This window comes from Epinephelus moara, chromosome 3 (genome assembly GCF_006386435.1).
Source record: "Epinephelus moara isolate mb chromosome 3, YSFRI_EMoa_1.0, whole genome shotgun sequence".
Lineage (NCBI taxonomy): Eukaryota > Metazoa > Chordata > Actinopteri > Perciformes > Serranidae > Epinephelus > Epinephelus moara.
In genome coordinates, this window is record NC_065508.1 from 19,278,758 (window position 1) to 19,303,891 (window position 25,134).

Below are 25,134 nucleotides of genomic sequence, written 5' to 3' on the forward strand. Positions count from 1 at the left end.
CTACAAGGTAGAGCTAGAAACATTACAGTCCATTGATTGATCAATAAAGAACTGTCACTCTTACTCAGGGCTTACTTGTGACTGGTTTTGAAGTTTAGGTAACCACTGTTTATACATTGGTAAACTATAACTATAAACTCAAAGGATGTTTTGCTGCCTCGATCAGCAGCTATAGTCTGAGGAAAAGAGATTGCCACCGGCAACTTTCAAGGTGATACGTTAACTTGTAATGTGACTCAGTGGATGAGCTGACGACATGATCAGTCAACACACCTTAAATGTCAGTGTGACAACTCTGACCATTCCATTTGTTTTTACTGTTTCTCTTCAATGACATATGATTTAGTGATGATTGGATCTTTAAGCATTTGACAAATGTATATAAATTTTAACTTGACTATGAACTGCATTTATTCTAATTCTCACTCGGAGAAAAAAAAAAACATGGCAGAGTGTTGTTCTGCTGCACTCCAGCAGCGCTACGCCCCTGCTCTTGCCTGACAGTGACTCAATACATAAACATGCTATTTTTAAATATCCCATGGAGAGAGACTCTCACTCCACCCTCTTCTTTTTTTTCTAAAAATGTTCCTTTGTATCACTGTTGAAAAGGAAATCCAGCAAAAGCTGGATGGAATGAAGCAGTGAATGACAACAACCCTGCTGACATTTAAGAGTTCTGTCTACGGTGGAAACCCCAAAGGGATCTATAGTTTAGTAGGGGTGTAACAACATTAGCTCCTCTCTTTTACCACTGTCAGACTAAAAGAACGTGACCAAGCTGAATTTAATACTTTTGTTAAATGTTTTATGGCTGTTGGGAGAAGTTTGCCTTCAGCGCTTTAAGACAGATAGTTCTGAAGTTTAAGGAAAAAGATGATGGTTTAGGTTAAAATAAAAAGGTTTCTTCCAGTAAGGTCTCTTTGACAGAAAGCCCTGAAGGTTAACTTATCCCATGTTTGAAGAAAACTTTACTGCACTTAAGTGGTTACAATTATTTAGATTATGTATGTGTTGTTTTTGTCTTTTATGGCTAATAGCAAAATAAATAAATGAAGGGGTGGCAGCTTCTTGTGTATTCCATTGCCTTAAAAGATTATATAATATCGTCTCATAGCGATCGCAAGCCCCTAAATTGCATGGAATCTAAATTGTATCATGGCAGACTTTGTAATATCGGCAAATATCGTATCGTTGTCAAGCGAATCGATACAATATCGTATTGTGATGAAACTGGTGATTAACACCCCAGTGGTTTAGGTACATGTCTGTAGGGGCTACTTTTGGTTTTAAAGGTACGGTAACGGAAAGTTATTGGTGCAAATGGGGCTATTGTTTGCACAGCAACGCTGTTGGGTCAGGACGGCACTACTAGCAGAAATGGTGCGAAGTGCATTAATCTGAAGAGTAGCAACATTAACCTATAGATGGTCATGTGTAACCGGTTGAAAGTATTCTTGACAGTTAACTGATTTCTGGCTAACCACTGACATCCCTAGGCTAGAAACTGAACTTTGAAAATGAGATGATTCTAAATCACCAGCTACATGCTATCTGTAAATTTAGTCGTTGATGTTGTCGTACACATACATTACATAATCATCATCTCAGATCTCAGGACAGACACGGTAGTCGTCGTCCCAGAATGACACTGCAGCACAGAAAGAAGGAGATCTCACAAATCCTTATGCAAATGTTAATTTGTGTGTGATTTTCCTGCTGTCCAAGAGCTTTGGTGTACTGGATCTGAACTGTGCTGCACAACACACTCCTGCAAAACTGGGCTTCATCAGAATGACAGTGTTTTAAAATTAGCTCAGTTCATCCAGTGTAATCCCACTGATTTTATTTCCCCAATGATCCAGTTTCCTGCGGGGTTTAATTTATTTTTATTGCCTTTGTCATTTTAGGCATCGTCTCAATGACATTAGGCTGCCTACCTTTTTTTTTTTTTAATCTGAAAATTTATTCAGAATTAATTTTTAAATCATACCCTTCATTTCTTTTAATATAGTTTGACCATTTTTATTACTATGAATGAACTTGGAAAACTGAATGAATAACACAGTCTATTGAGTGGATAGAGAAATGTATATTGAACTAATTAGAACTGCGTCATTTAATTGTATTTCCCTTGAATGCCCACAGCCTGCTGGATGTGAGAGATGTTAGCTTCCCGGTGCTCTGCAGTATCTCGCTCTTGCAGTCATTTCCAGTGTGAAATGTTTTGCAGCCTCTGACTGTATTTACTGCAGAGAGACGAGCCCAGAGCCTCTGGACATTTCCCAGCCTTTCTCTATCGAGTGCCTGGATTGTGAACAGAGCAGGCTGTGAGTGGATCTCTCCTGATCTTAGCTGCACTTTATTACCTGCTCCTGGCTGTGGAGGTCAGCGGGTTACTGCAGTCTATACACCAGTGATTCATAACTAGGGAATACACTACCTCTGCAGGTGCCAGGGGTTGAACATAGAGAGACGGTAGAGCAGCTCAGCTCATTTGAAAAAATTGAGATTACAATTTGATTTTTAAAAAAATTACCTACAAGTAGAGTCCACTGAAACACATGAACATTAGGTGTTGACATGGCCCATAGCCCTGTTGTTTCCCCTGCACTTTGTATTGTTATTATCTCCACCAGTTGTAAGCCTGAAGAGGATCATGGGTTTGGTCGTTTGTGTGAGTCCATCCGTCCATTTTCATCTGCTTATCAGGGGCCAGGTCTCCCCAGCAGCACTTTCCAGCTCCTCCTAGGGGACCCCAAGGCCCTCCCAAACCAGACGAGATATATAATCCCTCCAATGTGTTCTGGGTCTGCCCCGGGGCCTCCTACCAGTGGGACATGCCCAGAACGACTCTAACGGGAGGCGCCCAAGAGGCATCCTAATCAGATGCCCGAACCAAATCGTCTGACCCCTTCTGATGTGAAGGGGCAGCAACTCTACTCCGAGCTCCCTCCAGATGTCCGAGCTCCTTACCCTATCTCAAAGGCTGAGTCCAGCCACCCCATGGAGGAAACTCATTTCGGCTTAGCTTGTAGCCGCAGTCTCATTCTTTCGGTCACTACCCAGAACTCACTAACATAGGTGTGTGTTGGGCCGTAGATGAACCAGTAAATCCCAAGCTTCACCTCTTGGCTCAGCTCCTTCTTCACCATGACAGTCCGGTGCAGTAACCGCATCACTGCAGATGCTGCACCGAACCGCCGATTCATCTCACACTCCATTCCACCCTCAATTGTGAACAAAACCCTAATGGAATAGTTCCATACACTGAATCCAACATCCACTTTAAAATAAAATCAAGAGTGATGTGAGCACATTTGGCTGACAGAGAAAGGGGTATTTGAGTTCATCTGATAGGGCTGTTGGGGTACATCAGATAGCAAGGCTGGGAACCACTGCTAAAGCCAACATACACTCAATGGAGCTAAGCTGCATCTCCTCTGTCAAAACACTGTTCGAGGTAGATTTTCTCTCTACAGATTTTCCTGCAATAACAGTCAAGCTTTTTTTTTCTCCCAAAAATGTTTCAGAGCAAGGCTTCCCTGCTATGTATCAGAGCCAGCATGGGACTTGAGCTGCCGTATAACATGTATGCTAATGTTATGTGTGCTGTATGTTCATGCAGGTGTTGGCTCTGTTTGAGGAGGGAGAGGAGACGACCACCGCCTTTGTTGAGCCTGTTGTTATTCTTCTCATCCTCATCGCCAACGCTGTTATCGGGGTCTGGCAGGTGAGATACACTCTATATCCTTTGTCTCTGTGTATCATTAAAACACACACAAGTAACACTGTTTCTTTCCACAAGGAGTTCACATGGTTACAAAGTTACCAGTGACAGAAGTAAAAAAAAATCCTGACCACCAGCTGTTGCAGGATACATGGATTCATCTTTGCCGTCTTTTACCCCGTGTGCTTCAAACTGACACCACATGTCAACATCTGTCCTTTCTAATAGCACGTTGCAGTGAGATGAGGCTGTCGATACCGGAGCAGCCGAGTCAAAACATAAACAAACCAGGGAGCTGATGCAAAACGTCCCCTCGGTTCATTTGTGTTGAAGGGGAAGCAGGAATTTTTGATGCAAGCGTCAAAAATAGAGACAAGGCGTCCGCTGACACTTTGGGAAAGAAGGCGCGTTTCTCTGCTCTGAGTTTAGGACACAGTGGAACAAGTGGATAACTCTCCACCATTTCTTTTTAAATACTTTTTTCTTACTGAGTAATTTCATCCATACTTTGTTCTCCATGATACAAACCAGTTTCATCATAACCATATAAATAAAACAGGCTAAAGAACAGATGATAATGTCAGCATTATATATAAATCCAATATCGGTATTTTTAAGTGAGGGGAAAAAAGGACATTTAATAATTGTAGGTAAATAAATAAGTAAAATATAATTAAAATGTGTTAACATAAAAATAATCTTAGTAAAGGGAAATAATCAGGGGTGAAAGTAGATTTATACTGTTCTCCTCCTACCTGCAGCTTCATGCATCCCTGAACAAATGCATTCAATTATTTAACACCTGTATGGTAGAGAAAGAAACACTTGGCATCATGTCTAGCAAATGATTTATTTAAATGGTGTGGAGTGGAGTATGGGGTGCCGCAGAATAATTTGTGAATGATACAAAACTTTCAAAATCACACCATTTAAAGAAGAACATTTAAAACTAAACTCATCAACAACAGTTTAAAACAGTTCATAAGTCCGTCTTGAATTTTTAGAACATTTGACACATAAAAAATAATAGTTTCTAAGAGTGAAGTCATTGTGTATTATTGTCAGTTAATCTGTGGGTTATGTTCTCGGTTAATTGATCAGTTGTTCTGTCTATGAAATGTCAAAAAAACTGTGAAAAATGTCAATTAGTGTTTCCCAAAGCCCAAGATGACATCATCAACTGTCTTGTTTTGTTCATAACTAGGGGTGTTAACCATTCATTGGTTAACCACAGAGAATTTTTTTGACTGGTTACGCTTGTCTCTCTGTAATTTTATTTTACCACTCTTAAGTTTACTGCACTGCGCACCATGCACATTTGCATTTGCTAGGATAGCAAAGGAATTATCCACCCTACACCCTACTCACTCTTGTTGTCTAAACTTAACCAATCCAACCAACAAAGGCAACGGGTACTAACTAATCAGAGAGAGAGTAGGGCATAAGGTAGGGAGTCATACCTTTCTAGAAAACGCAAATTAATTAATTTGTGTGCGCCACCACCACCTGGGTTTGGTGGGAGTTAGCTAGCAGCACTGTTGATTTGGCACTTAACACCTGCCTGACCCAATGGCGTTGCTGTGGAAACATTGTGCCCACCCCCTGGTCTCCACCCATATCTCCCCGGTGAGTAAGCGGCTTTATTTTGAGCTGTAAAACCCCCTAAGCGTTGTTACCTATGTTATCACTGTTAGCTCTGTTAGCAGTGTCAGCACGAGTAGTGGTGCTAACATAGTTAACAATGTTATAGGGGTTTTGAGGCTCAAAATGAAGCCACTTTTTCACCAGGGCGATCTGTGGGAAGACTGGAGAGTGGCCACAATGTTTTATGTACCATGTAGTTGTGAATGAGCGGCACCACTAGCTAGCTCGCACCAGACCCGGGTGGTGCGCTGTGCAGAATGGCCAAAGCTAGCTAACCAGTGAGTGGAGATGGGAGGGTGGGCATTGATAATCAAATTAGTTGGTGATTAATTTAATAGTAAAGAATCAATCCAATAATATTTGCAGCTATACTTCCTGGTACTGCATACCAGCACTGAATCTGTTAGTGGTTTGGAATACTTAACTGTACCGGCCTACTTTTACCCCTGGAAATAGTCACTATTGTAATAAAAAAAAGTAGACAAAATGTAGATAAAAGCTGCAAAATGCGAAATGTAAAAAAGGGACTTGAGAATATGCCCTTATGATAGTAGTAGTTCTTGATAATAAAGCATAGTCGTCCAAGGACCAAAAATAGCAGAAAAACAAAGCAAATCAGCTACGAACATTTCAGTACACATTCTAAGAGAGTTTCTTTTTCAACAGCAGCTCCTTCTCTTTTAGTATGTAACTCACAATAAGCTGCTAATGCAAGAGCACAAACAGTCTTTTTTGTAAAATGTCAATTTGCAAAGAAATTTTAAAAACTGACTTCTCTCTCTGCACAGGAGCGGAATGCAGAGAATGCCATCGAGGCTCTGAAAGAGTACGAACCAGAGATGGGGAAAGTGTACCGCATGAACCGCAAGGCTGTCCAGAGGATCAAAGCCAGAGACATCGTCCCAGGAGACATCGTGGAGGTGGCAGGTAAGCCAAACTCTCACTGTCATTCACTGAGACTAATTTACGCTTTGTCTGCCTCCGGTGGACTCTCGCTGCTGTCACAGACTCACACAGCCTCTGCCACCCATTCATGAGTCTGGAAACACTGCTGGAATATCTCAGACTGGATTACATAAGAGTCTTTTCTCTGGATGTGCAGGTGCCAGGGCTGCTCTCCAGTTGTGTCTGTTTGTGTGTGTGTGTGTGTAAGTGGCTGTGGTCACCTCTTGTATTTAAGGCCCAGTTTAATTTTCCACAGCTTTCCCCCTCTTTTCCCTTTGCTTTCCATGCTCTCAGTCTCACCACCTGGACGCTGCTGGATGTTTGTCAGCTCCTCGCTCACTCACACTCCCCCTACATTACATGCACGCACACACACACACACACACACACACACACACACACACAATTCCCCTGCAGTAAACTCGCCCATGTGTGGGCAGCCCTCGTCTAAAAATAGTCTTGTTGTCACTCTGGTTCCAGAACATCTGTGTATGCCAGAGTTAATGTGCGAGCGGCGTGCACACACATGCAGCAGCAGCACCGAGGAGATCACTTCGCCGTCAACATGTACCGGTTGTGAGAGTGTAATCCTTGGCCCCGCGTGGCTAGCGATTCGTCTCAGGCGGCTCAGAGCGATGTGTGGGAAAGGAGGGAGAGCTCAGGATGTGGGAGATCACCTCGTTCATTCATAATCATAGCACGGAGTGAGATTATACATGCTGCGATGGTTACAGTGAAGCCTCACCACCATTCGATAAATCGTTTCCCTGCCTTTTTACAGAGAGTTTAGTTTATAGTACTTCTGTGGAAAAATGAGAACCACGGTGTGTGTGTGTGTGTGTGTGTGTGTGTGTGTGTGTGTGTGTGTGACAGGTAGCACTTCTTGGAATTTGGGCTTGTTACAGCCGGTGTCCTCCATCACACATGTGAGCACACAGACAAGCCCACACAGGTAGCAACTATCAAGCACTAAAATGACTATTCCTCTACCACCGCTAGCGTCACCATCAACACCAACGGTGTCACCATGACGACGCTCTGTGGCCCGTTTGGCTTGCTTAGTGACGCTGAAGTTCACAGGGTGTTGGTGGAGGTTTTAACGACACCTGTGATGACGGTGTGGAGCAGAGAACAGATACGACTTAAAATGAACCATCTGCTGTTTGAATAAGAGATCTGATGTTACTGCTGGCATTCAGCTGCTGCTGTGTTGGTTGTCCCATTGTGAGGAAAGGAGGGGCAGGCAACAACATGGGCCACTTTTTTTGTTCAGTGTGGTTTTAGACTTTTTTAAAAGGAATACTTCACCCACAAAATGATAATTTGTTTATCAGTTACTCACCTTATGTTATGTTGAATTTGTGAAAAAAAAACTCGCATGCTGAACGACCGTTACCACCACCGTGTTATAGCTTACTTTTCAGAAATCTGGAGATCGGAGGTGATAAGTTAAAATACTTTGTTTGTGGGACAGATCATACAGCTCTATGTAGGAAGGTATCTACCGGCTGTGACTGGTTCTTTGTTGTCACATGACATGCAGTCGATGTTCCAAAAGTTGAACTTTGCTCAGGACATGTGTGTGGGAACATATTTTCGCTGAAGGGGTGCTGACATATATATATGTACACGACTATGTGTGTGAACATGCTTAGGATAAACGGCTGCCAGCAACTGTGCAACTGTAAACAATATACTGGATGTTTTTTTTAGCAAGACATCAGCAACATTTCTAGCTGTGACCGTACCACCCAAAGAGGGTATTTTAAGATCTTTTTCTAACCATAACCAAGTAGTTTTTGTGTCTAAACCTAACCACGTGTTAACCACAGCATTGTTGAGGCGTAAGGAAACTTCAAGTTGCAACATATCAGCTACATGTTAACAAATGTTACTTATCCATAGTTTGCATAAGCATACAATTCAAACACTTATCTTCGCGATCGTGCGGAAGAGCTACAGGAAAACTGCTCAGACGTAGGCTCGTTATTGTTTTCAGTAATCCAAAAAATGTGCGCTCCCTCCCCTCAGACCTGATTTCTTTTTGGACTGCATGTGCCAAAATTTCTAATATGTCCTTTAAATGCTGTCGGACAGCCAGTTGTCCTTGCTGAAGCCACAAACGTCCCCGGTGGGCATATTATAATGTTGCGTCCGCTCATCTGCCGCCCCATCATTAGCTGCTATAAAACTCTATCCCGATGGCAATGCCCCCACAGTGGAAGTCCCTTGCATGAAAGATATTTTTATGAATCTAAAAAGCAGCTCCGGAGCTGCTGTCCTGGCAATTATCTGGTCTTTGTCAGCCTGTTCAGACTGTCCAGTCTCTCGAAAAGGTTAGCTGACCCATGAGCTGACGCTTGCACCTTGACCTGACATGATGACGTTGTCACTTCAGATCGATCAGATTACATTTGCACATCTTCTGACAGGCACCTTATTACATGCTGTTCAAAATTTAAAACAAATGCTCAGATTGCCCATGAGTTTGCTCTTGCCTTTGAGTGTGCCTTCGGTAAGTCTACGTCGAAAACAATAGATCAGTGGAACAATGTAATCAGTTTCCGTACTATAGTAGTCGTCACGTTCACCTAACAATGGATTTGAGGGTGCAGAAATTGCAGCATGTGTACTGGCCGCAACTCAAACAAACTGACCAGCAGCTCCCATGTTCAGTGAGATAAAATTACAGATTTACAGAGTCTGGCTTTGAAGAAAACATTGCTTAAGTTACAGTTTCCGTTATGTTCGCGTTCGGGAGGGGCTGTTGTGGAGGTACTGAGCATATGACTGGATAAATGAGAGTTGGATGACACTGCATGAGTTGTTTGATATAGTTTTGCTGTTGTTACATGCAGACCTCTTTTACTTCAATTCATCAAGAACTCCCACCGTGTCTGGTGTCTTTTCGCTCACCACAGAGGCGTGTGAGAAAAACAAATTTTTCTTCATGAGTTCAACGTCACACTCCATCATTTGTCCTTTAACCGTATATGGCAGAGGAGGTGAGACTATTTGGCTGGAGATGTAAGTGTGAAACGCTCTGCTGAAGACTAGGCAAAGCTATTCCATCTTATTTTAAGTGCAGAATTTACTGTCAATGTTTACTTAAAGAAGAGGTATGATAGTGGTGTTATGCACACTGCTGCATTTTTGTAAAACACACACAGTCATGTATTAAGTAGCTTCATTCTGTCTGACATAATTTTGTTGCTAAGCAGTTTTAAACAGGGGTAAACAGGAGGGAACTGCAGCACGCACTTTTCTCACTTAGAAAATATGTGTGTCAGATCTCCTGACTGAAACATGTAGGGATAATGGTGACAAAGAAAACAAATTAATATATTCCTTTCCTCCACTGATTTCCCAGGCTTTCCTGGACTTCACATTAGCCGGTGGTTATTCCATGGGAACTGGATGCTAGGGGGTAAAATAAACAGTATGGAGGTATCGGAAAAGGACACTGTTGACCACAAGTGCCTTTGAGGAGAGAAAAGAACATAAATATATTTACTCAAGTTTCCACCGCCTTCTTGTAGGTACACTGCCGGCGATGCCAACCACGGTTACGACACAGTTGTGATTTTCGCCTCCACTGGAACTTTCCTGGGTTATTTAAATGGAGTGACTGCAGCGGTCAGATTGTCAGGAACTCCTACAGGGTTTACACAGGACCTGAAGAGATGGAAACCTGCACCGAGCCATTCCCACTAACAAGTCACGGTTATCCTGCACGTGAATCAAGACCCCTTTGCCAGTATATTATGCAACAGATTTTGTTTGGAGTCCAGGTTTACCAAATGGAAGGAGAACTCCGTCTGTCCAAACCAGCTGACCTCCTCGTTTGTTTTGATCAAATGTGCTACGTTCCAGTTTATTCATGAATTCTGAGGCAGATGACAATTTTTAAAGGGGACCTTATATGCTTTTCCTCATTTTCTGTCATGTAATGTTACAGTGAGAGATGTTCATATTAATCGTGGCCAAAGTTTCAAATAATGAGGTAAACTAATATTAAAGTAATCCCTGTGAGCAAAAACCTCAGGCCTCAGACCAATCTGAATACTCTGTTTCCAACAAGACAAGATGACATTGGCTCATGACGGATTTCTTTATATGGCCATCTGCTCTAGGGACACTGCTGCAAATGTTTATGTTACATACGAGGCTACATGTAGCTACATGCTAACCTCACTGAAACATGTAATCTTGGTTGCTGATGTTGTTTATTTCTCCCTAATTTCAAATCACCCTCCATTTAGGGTTGTGTTTAGAAGCTTCCGTTGATTTTTCAGGGTAGAAAGTGCCGCCATACCACGGTGGTCGCGGGTCCTTAGAAAGTCTTAAATCGTCTTAAAATCAGATTGAATGGGTCTTTATTTTTCTTTGTCATATCACCAATATAATTTCTGGTGTTGGTACCATAGCAAACATATTTTTAACAGGAGGTAAACACCATTCGAAGGGGTACCAGACTTTGACACAACACCTGTATGTGTGCAATGCCCCTATTTTCGCCCACTCAATGCACACGTAATGAGTCTGCATCATTAAACTAGGACCTTGCAAGCTATAAGAAATGGGAAAATGCAAGTGAAAAGACAAAAAGCTTCAACGAATAACAACGATTACTTGTGGTGTTTCAAATGTGGTAAAATGGGGATCATGGCGGTGGAATTGCACATGTAGAGCTGTAAGCACAGAAAGTATTGTCAGGGTCATTTTTACTGTTAATTTTGAACTGACATCAATGTGTATACTTGGGAAGAGTATGTTTTTGCTTTTGGTGTGTATTTCCATCGCAAGTTCTAACTTTTTTATACTCGTAGACACCCTGTATACTCCGTTACAATCATTCCTTGGCTGCAAGTATACTGCTACGTGTAGCTACATGCTAACATGAGGGAACATGTTGATTGCAAATTGTACATTTCCTGTATTTTGGGTCATTTTGCTGCTTGGTTTAGAAGCTTTTATTGTTTTGTCAGAGTAGAAAGTGTACTTTGTAGTGCTGTACTCTATTACAATCATTCTAGGGCTGCAAGTACACTGCTACATGTAGCTACGTGCTAACATCAGGGAAACATGTAATCTTGGTTGCTGATGTTGGTAATTTCCTCATGATTTTGGATTATATTCCTAATGGAACATGTCCAGTTGTGGTGACCTTGGTTTGAAGCATTAATTGGTGATTATAAAGTGCTAATATTCTCTGTTACAATCATTCCCTGGCTGCATTGATGGTGCAGAGACGGAAGACCCACAAATGCTGACCAATCAGAGCAGACTGGGCTTTTTCGGGAGAGGGGGTTAAAGAAACAGTCGCTAAAATGGAGGGTTTAATACAGAGGGTGAATACAGGTGTTCCAGCACAGACAGTATGATGAAAATGTAGTGTTTTTGGACATCAAAGCTTGTAACCAGGTCCTCTTTAATATTTTTTTTTTTACCTCTTTTTGGTCCTCAATGCAAAGAATAATCGGAACTTTCTAATATTTAATAGACTGCTTATCTAACGTCCGTGTGGCTGTATGAGGATACATTTCTCTTCTAGCAGATGGAGAGTGTCTGTGGGAGGCCATGGCAGAGAGTGGATAGGGGAACAGGAATCTGTGGGTAGGCGTTTGAAAAGCCTCTCTTTTCTGCCCTCGGCCAGTCCTGCTACAGTGAACCTGTAGCCCCCAGCCGTCTCCCACACAAACACAACACACACTTCTCTCCCCCTCCGCCTCTCCCACTCTTGTTCTCTCACAACCCATGGGTGTCAGATGGAGAAATGTAGAGAGATACAGAAATGGAAGCACAGGCTATTCAGCTACACACACACACAGCGTGGCTTCTTAATCTCTCTGTCTCTCTCCCTATCTCTGTCCCCGTCAGGTTAAGACTGTGAAAAATCCCCCTCGAGGTCTCAGAACATTGAGCAAACGTCAAGAGTTGATGATGGAGCTCTGACAGAAACTGAGAAAGATCAAGAAATAAACACAGAAACTTATCAGGGCGAGATGAAAAGTTTTCACTGTGAAGTGTGCTGGTACAAAAGAAGTACGTGAACAAGGAAGAGCAGAAATTGAACTAGATGTCTGACGTTATTCATGTTGAAAAGCCGCAGTCGATCCACTGCTGAGAAGCCTGATAGCTGAGGACTTTGCAGTAATAAGACGCTTATTACATAAAGTTATGATCAGGTCTCCTCCCCTTGTCTGTCATGCTGAAAAGAAACAAATGAATAATATTACATCTGTCTTTCCCACTCCATTTTTCACCTGCTGGCCCTGTCCTGCCATATGAAAATATTTCCAGTTCATTGTCTGGCTCTGACAAAGAAGAAGCAATAACCATTTTGTTTTGGGGCAGTAGATACTTATAATGATCTGGCTATGAAATACGAGTTTAATATGCAGGCTTAATAAGCAGACAGTAAGACTGTAGTGCAGAAGATGAAATGCATTTAGTAGATTTAATGCATCTGTACTTTATGTCTGACATATGTAGGGAAGTGGTGTGCGGAGAGAGTGAAGAGAGAACAAAGGGGAGAGGAAATAATCAATCATTTTAACACAGCTACGTGACTCCATCAAGGTTGTATCGAGCCGTTGTTTACCTGCGGCTGCAGCTCGAGCTCTGGCCGAGCCCGCCGCTGATTCTTTGCTCAAGGATTTATTGTTTGAACACGGACATTTGATAGGGTGTAACAGTGTTCACCTGCAGATGCACTCCTGAGGGGTTCAACGCGAGTCAGACCTTCAGAGAGCAAGTTCATCTGGTCTTCTGCAGGATGATGTGTTTCTGCTAATTTTTTAGCCGTGCTAACAGTTTGGCTCTATGGGGAATACAATGTTGATCAGTCGGTACACTTCTTTAGTCCAGATTTAAATATCTCAGCACCTACTGGATGGATTGAAATCCTGTACAAAAATTCTTGGTCCACAGAGGACAAGGTCTTGTTCATCTAAAGATCCCCTGATCTTTCCTCTGGTGCCACGAGCGAGTTGGCATTTGTGATTCAGAGGGAAATATCTTGAGATCTGTAGGTTGTGTGGCTGGAAAATTTGTTAAAGATATTCAAGGTTTCTATAGGATAAATTCTGAGGACTAGATTGTCTTCTAAGGATCTTTTTCTTGAGCACCAACAGCAGGGCAGTGTGTTCACTTACTCAGTGAATTAACACAAAATGTTTTATTTTGTAGTTTTATTTAGCTAGGGTTACAGCAGTATGAGATTTAATGATGTGATAACCGTCTCAGAAGATTTCAGGGTATCACGGCATTAGAATTATTATTCTTATCAGTCAGAATGAGCCTTAAAGGAATGAAAAGTGAAGTTTTTTTTGGGATTGAGTAAATGTTTTATTTTTAGAATTGAAAGTTGAAACCATTTTTTTAAGGGAAGTACGTCTAAAAAGTCTCCCTTTTGAGAATAACTAAAAGGTGAGATTTTTCCATCAGCTTCCTTTTTTCTTTTCAATATCGTCAATAAGCAAATATTCACAGTATGATAACCATCAACTTTCATGTCATGGTATTCTTTGAAATCAGTATACCTCTGCAACCCTATATTTAACCTGAGGCCTGTACTGCAAAGCCAGTTCAACTTACCCAGGATACTACAAAGCTGGTTATCAACCAGTTCATTCAACTCTGGGTTTTCATCCAGCCACGAGCACGTTCATGTGAAAAAGACGGGGTTATTAGTTGTGAGGGACATCTTTGGAACCATGAATGAAGTAGGCTGCTTCATATCATGAGATGAAATGGTAGCAAAAGCGTCCGCGACTACGAGACAGTAAAATGTCAGTGGCATGGGATGTAAATGACAATCTGTAATCGTAAAATGGAAAGTGTAGAAACATTGAAAACACTATCCAAAAATTCACTGTCATCTGAGAGTATTTTTTGCTGTTCTCTGAATATGTCACATAGAACACTTTAAAGTGACACCAGACTGTTTCTGAAGTAAAGGGTGGAAAAGTAGCTAATGTCTAATGAGGTCTATCTGACCGAAATGTTGCATTTATAATAACGGGAGCCAATTAACAGTGTGTGGATTATTTTATTGATAGAATATTATCTGATTTATCCTAGTTCTCATCACTCAGGTGTCTCGTTATTTTGAACTGCAGTGATGAATCAGAGTGTGAGATATCAACAGTCACTGTGGACTTAAATAAACTTTGCTTTAGTTTAAATCCTGCTAAAATAATGTGTTTAGTGTGTAAAGGATCCCTGTGTTTGTTAAAAACCAGTGGAAACAGAGCCCTGGAATAATTAAATAATTCTGCTGACCTATAACAATATAGGCTTCTCTTTTTAACCTGAGACTCCGGACTCATTCGTGGATACTGTTTTCTTCAGTGATCTGATTGGTCAGAGGTCGGTGTGTTGACAGGCTGTGATCAGGTTAGCTGTTCGGCATAAGTTGCCATGATGATTTTATCCCGGTAAAAACTTCGTAGTACTGAAAAGCCAGAGTTAACCCCGAAGTTACCTCGCTAACTTCAAATCCTGCTTTGTGGTACAGGCCTCTGGTGAGTCTCATTGAGATAACGAATCTCTTTTTCAAGACTTTGCCAAGACAGGAAGCAGCATAAATAAAAACACACTCTGGCAGACAGAAAACACAAAAAGAGACAAAATGAAAAGGAAGTAAAATTCAAGCAAGGATAATTCTAGTATAGGTAAACAATACACATTTGAATTTTGGATTTATAAGCATTTCATATTATTTCATCGGGTGTCAAGTCATTTTTCAGCATACTCCATACAGAGGGTGCAGAATACACAAATGCCCTTTTTCAAATATCCATACTGCGAAATATCTACACTAATATGTGCAATAATATAAATTCTGCCACTCAATCTGTTGTTTTATTATTATATCTTGCTTTTATTTTTTACTGCTTATAACCAATCACTCAAGTGCAAAATAAGTATTGTTAACTGTACAATATCTGTACTTACATCAGTAAATAATGTAAAATCAGCCATTCAGTCTGTCTCTTTTTTATATTCTGCTTCTTTTTTATGCTTCCTAACTTTGTTTCTACTGATGTTTCCTGTTTGCACTATCTATCCCTTTGCTGCTGTAACGCTGCAAATTTCCCCACTGTGAGACGAATAAAGGATTATCTTATCTTATTTGGAACAAAAAGCATGGAAAAATCCTAAGAATGCAACATTTCTGTGTGATAAGGACACAGGCACTATGGGAGCAGTCCAAGAATTGCCTTTTCTATATTGTACAGACATTTGTTCCCAAATGATGTACAAGCCCCTGCCCTTTCCTTTGAGTGAAATGTCTCAATAACTATTGGAAAAACTGCTGTAAAATTCTCTACAGATATTTAAGGTCCCTCTTAGATACATTTGAATAACTTTATGATCACCTGATGTCTGAAAAACTAACTAACATTACCACATCCTTGCTTTGTGCTTAGTGCTAATTAGCGAACAGGGAGAATTAAGATTATGCAAATGGTGAACATAATACCTGCTAAATCTAATCTAATCTAATCTTAGTTTACAGTACTGATGTTAACATATGGCTTAAAGCACCACTGTGTCTGAGTATAGCCTCATGGCTGCAGACTCTGTCTTGTTTAATTTGAAACACTTGCAATTCTTTTAAGTATTCCAGCCTGATTATTTTTTTTCTTTTATCTTTTAGTTGGTGACAAGGTGCCTGCTGACATCAGAGTGACCTCGATAAAGTCCACCACCCTGCGAGTGGACCAATCCATCCTCACAGGTATTTCCCCAATTGAGCATGCTCCTTTACTGCATGAGTTAAGAAGATAAATTGTTGTGTCTGTGATGTCACTCTCTACGCCTTTAGGCTGTGAGTGTAACTTTGTTTGGCTCCGTCACTGCTCAAACAGTTACCTGTCACACTTCCAGATCTAATCCTGTACAATTTTCTCTTGCAATTTTTCCTTTAGGGGAATCCGTGTCCGTTATCAAACACACTGACCCTGTTCCTGACCCCAGAGCTGTCAACCAGGACAAAAAGAACATGCTGTTTTCCGTACGTGCATCTCCCTGCAGCTTGCTGTTTATCTTCTGCCTTCATATCAGAGGCTGGTGTTGTTATAGGCAAACTGAACCACCCTGATTTTTGGTCATGTAGTTGAACAAAGTTACTGCTGTTATCAGAATGGTTGTATCATTTCTGTTTTTTCCTAGTCACCATTATAATCTTAAGCACTTCTACATATCATAAATTAGCCTGGCGGCCAGCAGACTCATGTTCATGTGTGGTGGTAGCTGACGACAGGGGGTCATGATTTTATAACCAACTCAGAGAAATGAAAATCAAGCTTCTCCAGTATTAAATCTCCAGCATTTTCCTGCTTCACTTCTCCAGAGTCATTACTGTCTCTCTCTTTCTCAGGGCACTAACATTGCAGCAGGCCGTGCCATAGGAGTGGTCGTTGCTACTGGCGTTTCCACAGAAATCGGTAAGATCCGTAATCAGATGGCTGCCACAGAACAAGAGAAGACACCGCTGCAGCAGAAGCTGGACGAGTTCGGACAGCAGCTCTCCAAAGTCATCTCCCTGATCTGCGTGGCTGTGTGGGTCATCAACATCGGCCACTTCGGAGACCCCGTCCACGGCGGCTCTTGGGTCAGAGGGGCTATTTATTACTTTAAAATTGCTGTGGCACTGGCTGTTGCCGCCATCCCTGAGGGGCTGCCCGCCGTCATCACCACCTGCCTGGCACTTGGCACGCGCCGCATGGCCAAGAAGAATGCCATTGTTCGCAGTCTGCCGTCAGTAGAGACGCTGGGCTGTACCTCCGTTATCTGCTCCGACAAGACGGGCACCCTCACCACCAACCAGATGTCCGTCTGCAGAGTAAGTGACCTGGTTTTTGTTAAGTGTTTGTTGTGTTGTTTTGCTGACAGACCAATGTATTATTTCATTCCTTTAATATGGCTGAATGGGGCGTGTCATACTCTATAATACCAGTGAAATTCAGCCTCAATACTTCCCAATAACTTACTCTACACCATGGTAAATAACAAAACTCAAAACATTTAAATTACAATTTAGTTTTACCATTAATTCCTAATGATCTGCCTCGAACACAAAGTACTAGTCTTTGTGGTGACAACAAGTGCAGATGCATTGACCGCTCCACACACACTGAAAAGAAAAGTTATTTTTTTCCTGAGGCGAGCATATTTTGTGAATTCTAATTTTTCTAATAACACTCGAACATTTGTAAGCGTAAATCTTGCTCCGTCAGGTCTGGAGGAATCTCATTCCTGCTACTTGTTCGTATATGGCTTGGTTTTGGTACTAGATACATTTAAGGTATCTACCAAAATAACCCAGTACCGAGTAGTCGCTAAAAATATTCAATCAAGCAATACCTGCATTCAGTCCTTTTTGCATCATGGAGTCTGATCCTGGTTCGTCCCAACTCCCTACCGGATCAGCAAACTCAGTAACTGCCATCTCTGAAGCTCTCTTCCCAGTTAAGGTCAATGTCTAACTAGTTTTCATGAGCTAACACAGCAGCAGTCGCTAACATCCAACACTGAGCCATTGAACAGTCCTAACAAACTCACACCGACACCGCAATGACTCAACTCTGTCGATAAACCCATTAGATAATGTTGACATGTGAGCTAGCCCTTCCAATGTGGGCATGTGAATAGGCGGACTCTCACCAGCTCTCACCTTCCCTCAGCAGCAGCTACAACCTATACAGTGGTCGAGATGCCATCAAAACAGAAGTATGGCTATACTACACGCCACTCCATCCCCATTATGGAATTAAGTACGATATTGGTATCACTTTAAGGGCACTGGTATTGTAATTTTGTAAACAATATGAGGACGGTCACATTTTAAGAATTCTGGCATCGACTCAGGATCGCAGTATCACTTCTTGTGACATTTAAAAGCCGAACTGGTTCAGAGCAGTAGTTTGATTGACATTTCATAAGAACCTTCTGGGAATTTTAATTTGAAAAGTGCTGTAGAGGTATGCTGTTCATTATCGATCCCAATCTCTGCACTTTATTTGTCTTTTAGATTTTTCCTTTTTTCCCATCTGTGTTTTTTTTTTTTTTTTTTTTTGTGCTGGATGGAAAATCCTTGTGCTGTTGTAATGTTTACCTCCAGCTGGCAAGTTTGAGATAACTGCTGGTGGAGTAGCACAAGCTGGCATGACCCAGCAGCACCCAGCAGCACTACAGTGTATCACCTGATCAGCTCACACTTACACACACACACACACACACACACACACACACACACACACACACACACACACACACACACACATATATACTGTACACAGGTTTTCCAAAATGTCATGTCTCCTGAATAAACACAATACAGTGATCTATATCCTCCTGAACACTCCCTGCAGGTTTCAGGGTATAAATAGTGTATATATAATTACATCAGACAACAAGCACTGAAAGATCTTATCCACAACTATTCACAAGTAGTTATGTAGCACACGGCCTCACCCTTTCCTTTGTCTGTTAGTGTGTGTGTGTATGTGTGTGCTCTCTTTGCTTCTAGCACAGAGTAAATGCCAGAGCTCCTGTTTGTCTTGGCTCCTGTTCAGGGCTCTAGCTCTACACACACACACACACACACACACACACACGCACGCACACCTAATCTCAGTTAACATCTCTTGTCCTTACATCCTCGATCTCCCCTCTCACATCAGCTAATGACCTCAGCGGACGGTGTTGGCAGCTCATTCAGTGAATCTGGACACTTGTTATTAGTTATTAATTAAAGGCGACCTATTTTGCTCGTTTTCAGGTTCATACTTGTATTTTGGATTTCTGCTAGAACATGTTTAGATGCTTTAATATTCAAAAAACACTTTATTTCCCTCATACTGTCTGCACTGGAAAACCTGTGTTCACTCTCGCTCTGAGACGCTCTGTTTTAGCGCCTGTCTCTTTAAGCCCCCCTCCTGAAGAAGCGCAGTCTGCTCCGATTGGTCAGCAATTCCTGGTCTTGCCGTGGAATGACTGTAATAGAGAATAGCGGCACTTTCAACTGTGAAAAAACACCAGTAAAAACTTCTAAACACAACCGGACATGTTCCAGCAGGTATCTGATACAAACTGTCTGTGCTGGAACACCTGTATTCACCCTCTGTATGAAATGCTCCGTTTGAGCGACTGTTTCTTAAAGAACCTCCCCCGAAAAAGCCCAGTCTGCCCTGATTGGTCAGCATTTGTGGGTCTTCGGTATCATGCTGTCTCTGCACCGTCATGGCAGCAGGGGAATGATTGTAATGGAGAATACTGGCACTTTCTACCATTTAAAATCACCAGTTAATACTTCAAACCAAAACATATATATATATTTTCATATCAATATAAACGTACAACAGATAGACATACGACAACCACAGCAATAACAAACACCGCAGCAAAAGGTATAAAATAATACAATAACACATAACGTGACAACATATGACATAAAAGGGGGATATAAAGTACTATGCCTTATGATTAATAAATGAATTCAAATATCTGAAGGAGTACATGCCATATATATGGAAAACTAGAAATTCAGGAATGTTTGGCAATGCTGCTCACTGTCAGTCTAACACAGTTTCAAATATACCACGTTGAAACACAATTCTAAATTTGGTCCCACTGACCATATCAACAAATTTGTTCCATACCAAGAAGACTGGAGAACTCAAGCAACCAAGCTTCTGTTGACAAAACATACTGGCTTCTGAATTTTCCAGTTCAACAATATAATGCTCTTAGCAGCCAATAAGGCTCGGCCTACTGTTTTCCAGTCTTCTCTTGACTCAACTTGTGCAGCCCTACAACCCAACAAGCAAACCAGAGGACACGGGGAAGGATTTATATTCATTATTGCTGAGATCGAATGACACACCTCCGCCCAAAAGGACTTGACCGCAGGGCGGTGCCATAACATATGATTCAAAGGTCAGTGTATGTAATGTAAACACCTGCAGTAGTGTGTCTGGAGTGGATGACCATATAAAGAAATTTATCACGAGCTGGCATCGGCTTGTCACGTTGGAAATGGAGTATTCAAAATAGTCTGAAACTGAGTTTTTTGATTACTTGCTTATTCAAATTTAAATTACACATTGCTACTATGTCAGGAAATAGTAGGGTTGGGAATCTCTCTGTGATAGACGATTCGATACGTATCTAGATACACGGGTTACGATACGATTCAAAAACGATATATTTTTAATACAGAACGATTCGATACGATTCTGTGGTTAACATTTGTTGATGTAGACATTAATCATACATTATAAAATAAAGAAGCCAATTCTATAAAAGTGACATTCTTACAGTATTTTCAAATTTGTAAAAGACCACATCCCCAAGCATTGTTGCTGTATGGCACTGGCAAAAATAAAATAAAAAGACAAACAACAACAAAATCACATGTCAAATGTATTTATTTTTAGACATGGACCAAAAAAAGACTTGCTGAATGAACATCATTTTGTTGGATGGGATCAATATAAAAATGAGAAGAAGTTTTAAACTTTAAGTGAAGTGAACTTTAAGTAAAATTTAAGTGTTTTAAACCTACTTGTTGTGTTGTTTTTATGGTATTGTCTGTGTTTTTGTATGTATCTTATATGGACTTGAGTCTGGAATAAAGTTTATTATAACGCTGTACAATATAAACATAAAGCAGAATAAAATAATAACATGCAATGTAGGGGCAGAATCTGACATCTCCTGTTATTAGTTGATATCATGGACTGTGATGACTAGCAGCTTATCACTGACAGCATGTCAGACTATTTCTCTGTGTTTGCTACACTCTGTGTTTGTCATTTATAAAAAGATAAATCACTTTTCTATAATACATCAATGATATTTCAATGGAATAAATTACTTATTGACTTATTCATACTTCAAAAACAGCATCAATAAGTGATTAACATAGGGGGGATCAAAATAAAATAAATAAATAAAATAAAAATCAACCAGCCACCCTCCTCCCCTGACAAGTAAAGAACAGTCCCTAAAGTGCGCTGAGGTTTGTGGAAATGTGAACTGCTCGTTTCTCCTCTGTCACGCCACATACCTGTGTGCTGCTACAGCTCGGCTATTCAGGTATTTCTGGGCAGTCATGACACCGACGAAGACTTCTTGGACCTGGAGCCAGGCTTTTCGGTTGCCAGTAAGCCGTTATCATGTGCCGCCGTATTTGACAGGAGTATGTATTTCTGTCTGTGTATGTGACCCCTGTTCAACCCACAACCGGCAGTTTCTCACTATCACTATCCTCATTCATATTCTAAGAAGCTACAGATTATATTCAGCCACAAAATAAGACTGAAAAGCTGCAAACAGAGGAGAGGTACAGAGAGTTGTTGACTAGAGATGATACATCGTCTCAACTAGTTGACTTGGTGTGAACCGGTAGGTTTTAAGAATGTTGTAGAAGGGCGCATTGCAAGTAGTTGCCTGTTTCAACTTGTCTTGTGGCCAATCTTTGGTCTGAACTGGGCTTTACAATAAGTTACTTTTGACCTTTGTAACCTAATATATGTAATTACAGGAGCCCACAGAATCAAAAACCTGTCTAACCTATCTTTACATGGAGTTTTGCTGTTATTTTTTCCATTGAGTACACTTTCATTAACCTGTCTTGCCATTGAGAGAATGTGGGAGGCAGTGGTTTCAGCCAAGATAGAGTTATCATTTTTTGGCCATCAGTGAAAGAAGATGCATCCATCCATCTAATTCATTGCTCCATCAGGGGTCGCTCCTTTAATAAAAAACAATGCGTCTAATGGTAAGTCATGTTTAAAATGGCCAGTATCTGTGAATGAATCCCTTTCTAGTTATTCTTTAATTTCAGACAGTCCCAAAAAATGTGTGTAATCTCCAACCTGTTGACAGTCCTTATGGTTTTTGATTACTTTTACATATGTTTACCTCATTCTTTGAAACTTTGGCCACGTTTAAAATAAACATCTAACACTGTAACCTTATACATAATAATAAGGAAAAGCATAATAGGTTCCCTTTAATCACAAAGTATTGATCTAGAAAGTACCAGAATTTGCCACATTTAAACCCCACCAGAACCCGACATGTGTAAGTAGATTTTCAGAAAAGAGAGACTCGATCTGTATAGACCCAAAGATAATGGACTCAGTCCAAAATGCAGCTGACCTGAGCAGCCCCCAATCGAGAGAAAGAACACCAACACTGGCAGCAGCTTAATGTGCTATTGATTAACAAAGACAAAGCAGAATATAATAATATCCTAAGAATGAATTTAAAAACAAAGACACATGATTTGAAATATATTTTATGTGCCTCAAAGACTTAAATTGAAGAAATAAATGAAAGTCCTGTTTTCACCTATTTTCACAAACAAAACAGTCTGCAGCCAACTTTGAAAGTGACAGAACGTATTTACTTTCTGAGCAATTAAATGTCTGTGAAAAAGTCTAAAAAACAATTGTCATTCCTGAGGATTCGCTACTGATTTTCTAAAATATATTCTCTCTTGGTGATTATAACACAGACGTGTGACCAGAGCTGACACTGTGAATTCTCAGTTCAGGTGTTTAAAATATTAATGCACAAACTTTAGACCCATAGCTAGATGTGACCAAATTAGACTGAAGCTGCGTTTTGAATCACATACTTTTTATTTTTTACTATCAGTAAGTACTGCAGCTGCCCTTACAAAGTTCATACCGTTGCATGGAGTATGAATGGTGGGACATACGACCCTCTCATATATCCATCCCAGTTCGTAGCGTGACATTTGATGTAAAAAGAAAAGGTAGACAATTTGCAACGCAGCAATCTTGACATTGTACCTTGAAGATAAAAACCAAACACCATTCGCCAAGGTCAAACCAGAGAGCTCTGCTGTTGTTACTTCTCTATGTATGTGGTTTTAACTTTAAAGTTTTGACTGCACACATTGATTGATCATAGTCATTGCAGCTTCTGTCATCCGTCAATGAGCTGTCATGCGTCTCATCGTCTCTTTGTGAACATTCTGTGTTCATCGTCTCAATTCGGGGGTGTTTGTGGGTCCCCGAACACAGCGCAGTTGGAATTCTTTTTTTCCCCCCGTCAGCAGCAGTTCGTTAAGTCTGAGTCACAGGGTGGAGAATTGATCATCCAGCCAATGAGTTTGTGGTCAGGTTGATCTGAGCTGATCAGATCTGATCGATGGATTAGAGGAGGAGCAGCTGCTGCAGAGATGAGTGAAAGCTAACTCTGTTGCCGCCGTTACATGGGCCCAGAGTTGGACTGCTAGGTGTGTAGTTTTCATGGGAAGGCAAAGGGTTTCTAAGGTAGGCTGGAAAAACAATAGAAAACTCTAAAATTAGAGCACTGCTGTTTTAAGAAATGTAGCGTTCTATTTCTGTATAAATCAACGAATGGTTAAGTTTTACTTACACTCCGCCTGGCTTTCTGCTGCTCTGTCTTTGCCTACACTACACTTTGCCAGGAGACAGAGTGGTGCTCTGGATAACCCAACAGTCGCCTTTAAAAATTACAGCAGTGCCCTGAATAAACAGCCCCACTTGAAAAGTAGAAAATCAATTTGAGGTGGCAAATGCTGATATTGTGGCGGTGCGCCAGAAATTAATGAATGCCTGGGGAAACCCTGGCATTGGAATGGACCCAGCCCAACTCCAGTTCCAAGTTGGATCTTGTTTCCAGGAATATGAAGACCTATAGTAGATGATCTTCACAAATGAACACCACTTTTATGTTTTTTGAAGCCTAAATGCAATCGCTAGAAGTAAAAATCTAACGCTAGGCTATAAACATGACTTCATTGTCACCACAGCAAGACGGTTGTCAAGTCGTGTTTGGTGTGATGACGTTCAGTTCTCTCTTTTAGCCACTTGTCAGCAACCGCCTTTTTAAAGACGTGTGCAACCTTCAGAATTCACAAATGCGGTATATACTGATGTATTTTATGTGGTAGAACAAAATGTGAAAGTCTCTCAAGCTTGTATTAACCACAGATCTTATTTCAGGCATCTAACCAAAAACTCATTCAAATAAAACATTGACTTCCAGACAAGCGAACCAGAAGTGCTAAAATGCTAACTCATATTCAGGTTTTAGGACTCATTCCTGCACCACTCCCTGATAAGTGCTAAAAAAAAGTGGTTTTCAAAGTCATCTAGTCGTGATATTTAAAGACTGTGGTTAATGCAGAAGCTGATTGTCCTGCAGACTACATGTGCTCTGGCTGTGCTTGGACAGAACAGGAAAAATGATTTTATCCTTCATATGACCTCCTGTGTGTCTATTGTCTCTGTATCCATTTTATTTTCGTGCTGTTTCAAAATGGAGTTAGCATCAGAGGACTGTGCATTTCCTGTACGGCAGACACTGCTGCATAAAAGCCCCTCCCTCCCCTTGCTCCCCAAGATGACGTGGAGCATCCGTGTGTTTAATGCGTAGCAACAGGGAGTTCCCTCTAGCAGGAGGAACGCGGAGGAGTGATCTCATCACAACCCCCGAAACCCTCCCAGACAGAAAGAGAGCAAGGCAGGCTGTCGCTGGTAAATATTGACCTTGTGCTTCCACCTGTACTCCCCGGCCTGCTGCTCTCAGCTCTCTGCTGGGAGATAAGGGGGCACATACACACTCACACACACAGACAAATCAAACTTCCGCTCTGCAGGGTTTTTTTTGTCTTGCTGTTTCCTGGAGATAGTCATTTTGGTGGTTGCCTAACTCGTCCCTCTTCATGTTCCCTGTATGCTCGGTCCGCTGCTCTGTTTTTATAGGGTTTTATGTGTCGAGGTTTAAATGCCCACATG

At 41.2% G+C, this 25,134-nt stretch overlaps 1 protein-coding gene across 1 annotated transcript in view; it reads left to right on the forward strand.

Moving 5' to 3' along the window:
- The window catches only part of atp2a3 (ATPase sarcoplasmic/endoplasmic reticulum Ca2+ transporting 3), a 75,806-nt gene that overhangs the window by 22,001 nt on the left and 28,671 nt on the right, over positions 1-25,134 (forward strand). Inside the window, exons 4-8 of the mRNA XM_050036989.1 lie at positions 3,629-3,733; positions 6,163-6,301; positions 15,987-16,067; positions 16,258-16,343; positions 16,710-17,174. Of these exons, the coding sequence (XP_049892946.1) occupies positions 3,629-3,733; positions 6,163-6,301; positions 15,987-16,067; positions 16,258-16,343; positions 16,710-17,174 (876 nt within the window). The remainder of the gene's footprint in view (positions 1-3,628; positions 3,734-6,162; positions 6,302-15,986; positions 16,068-16,257; positions 16,344-16,709; positions 17,175-25,134) is intronic.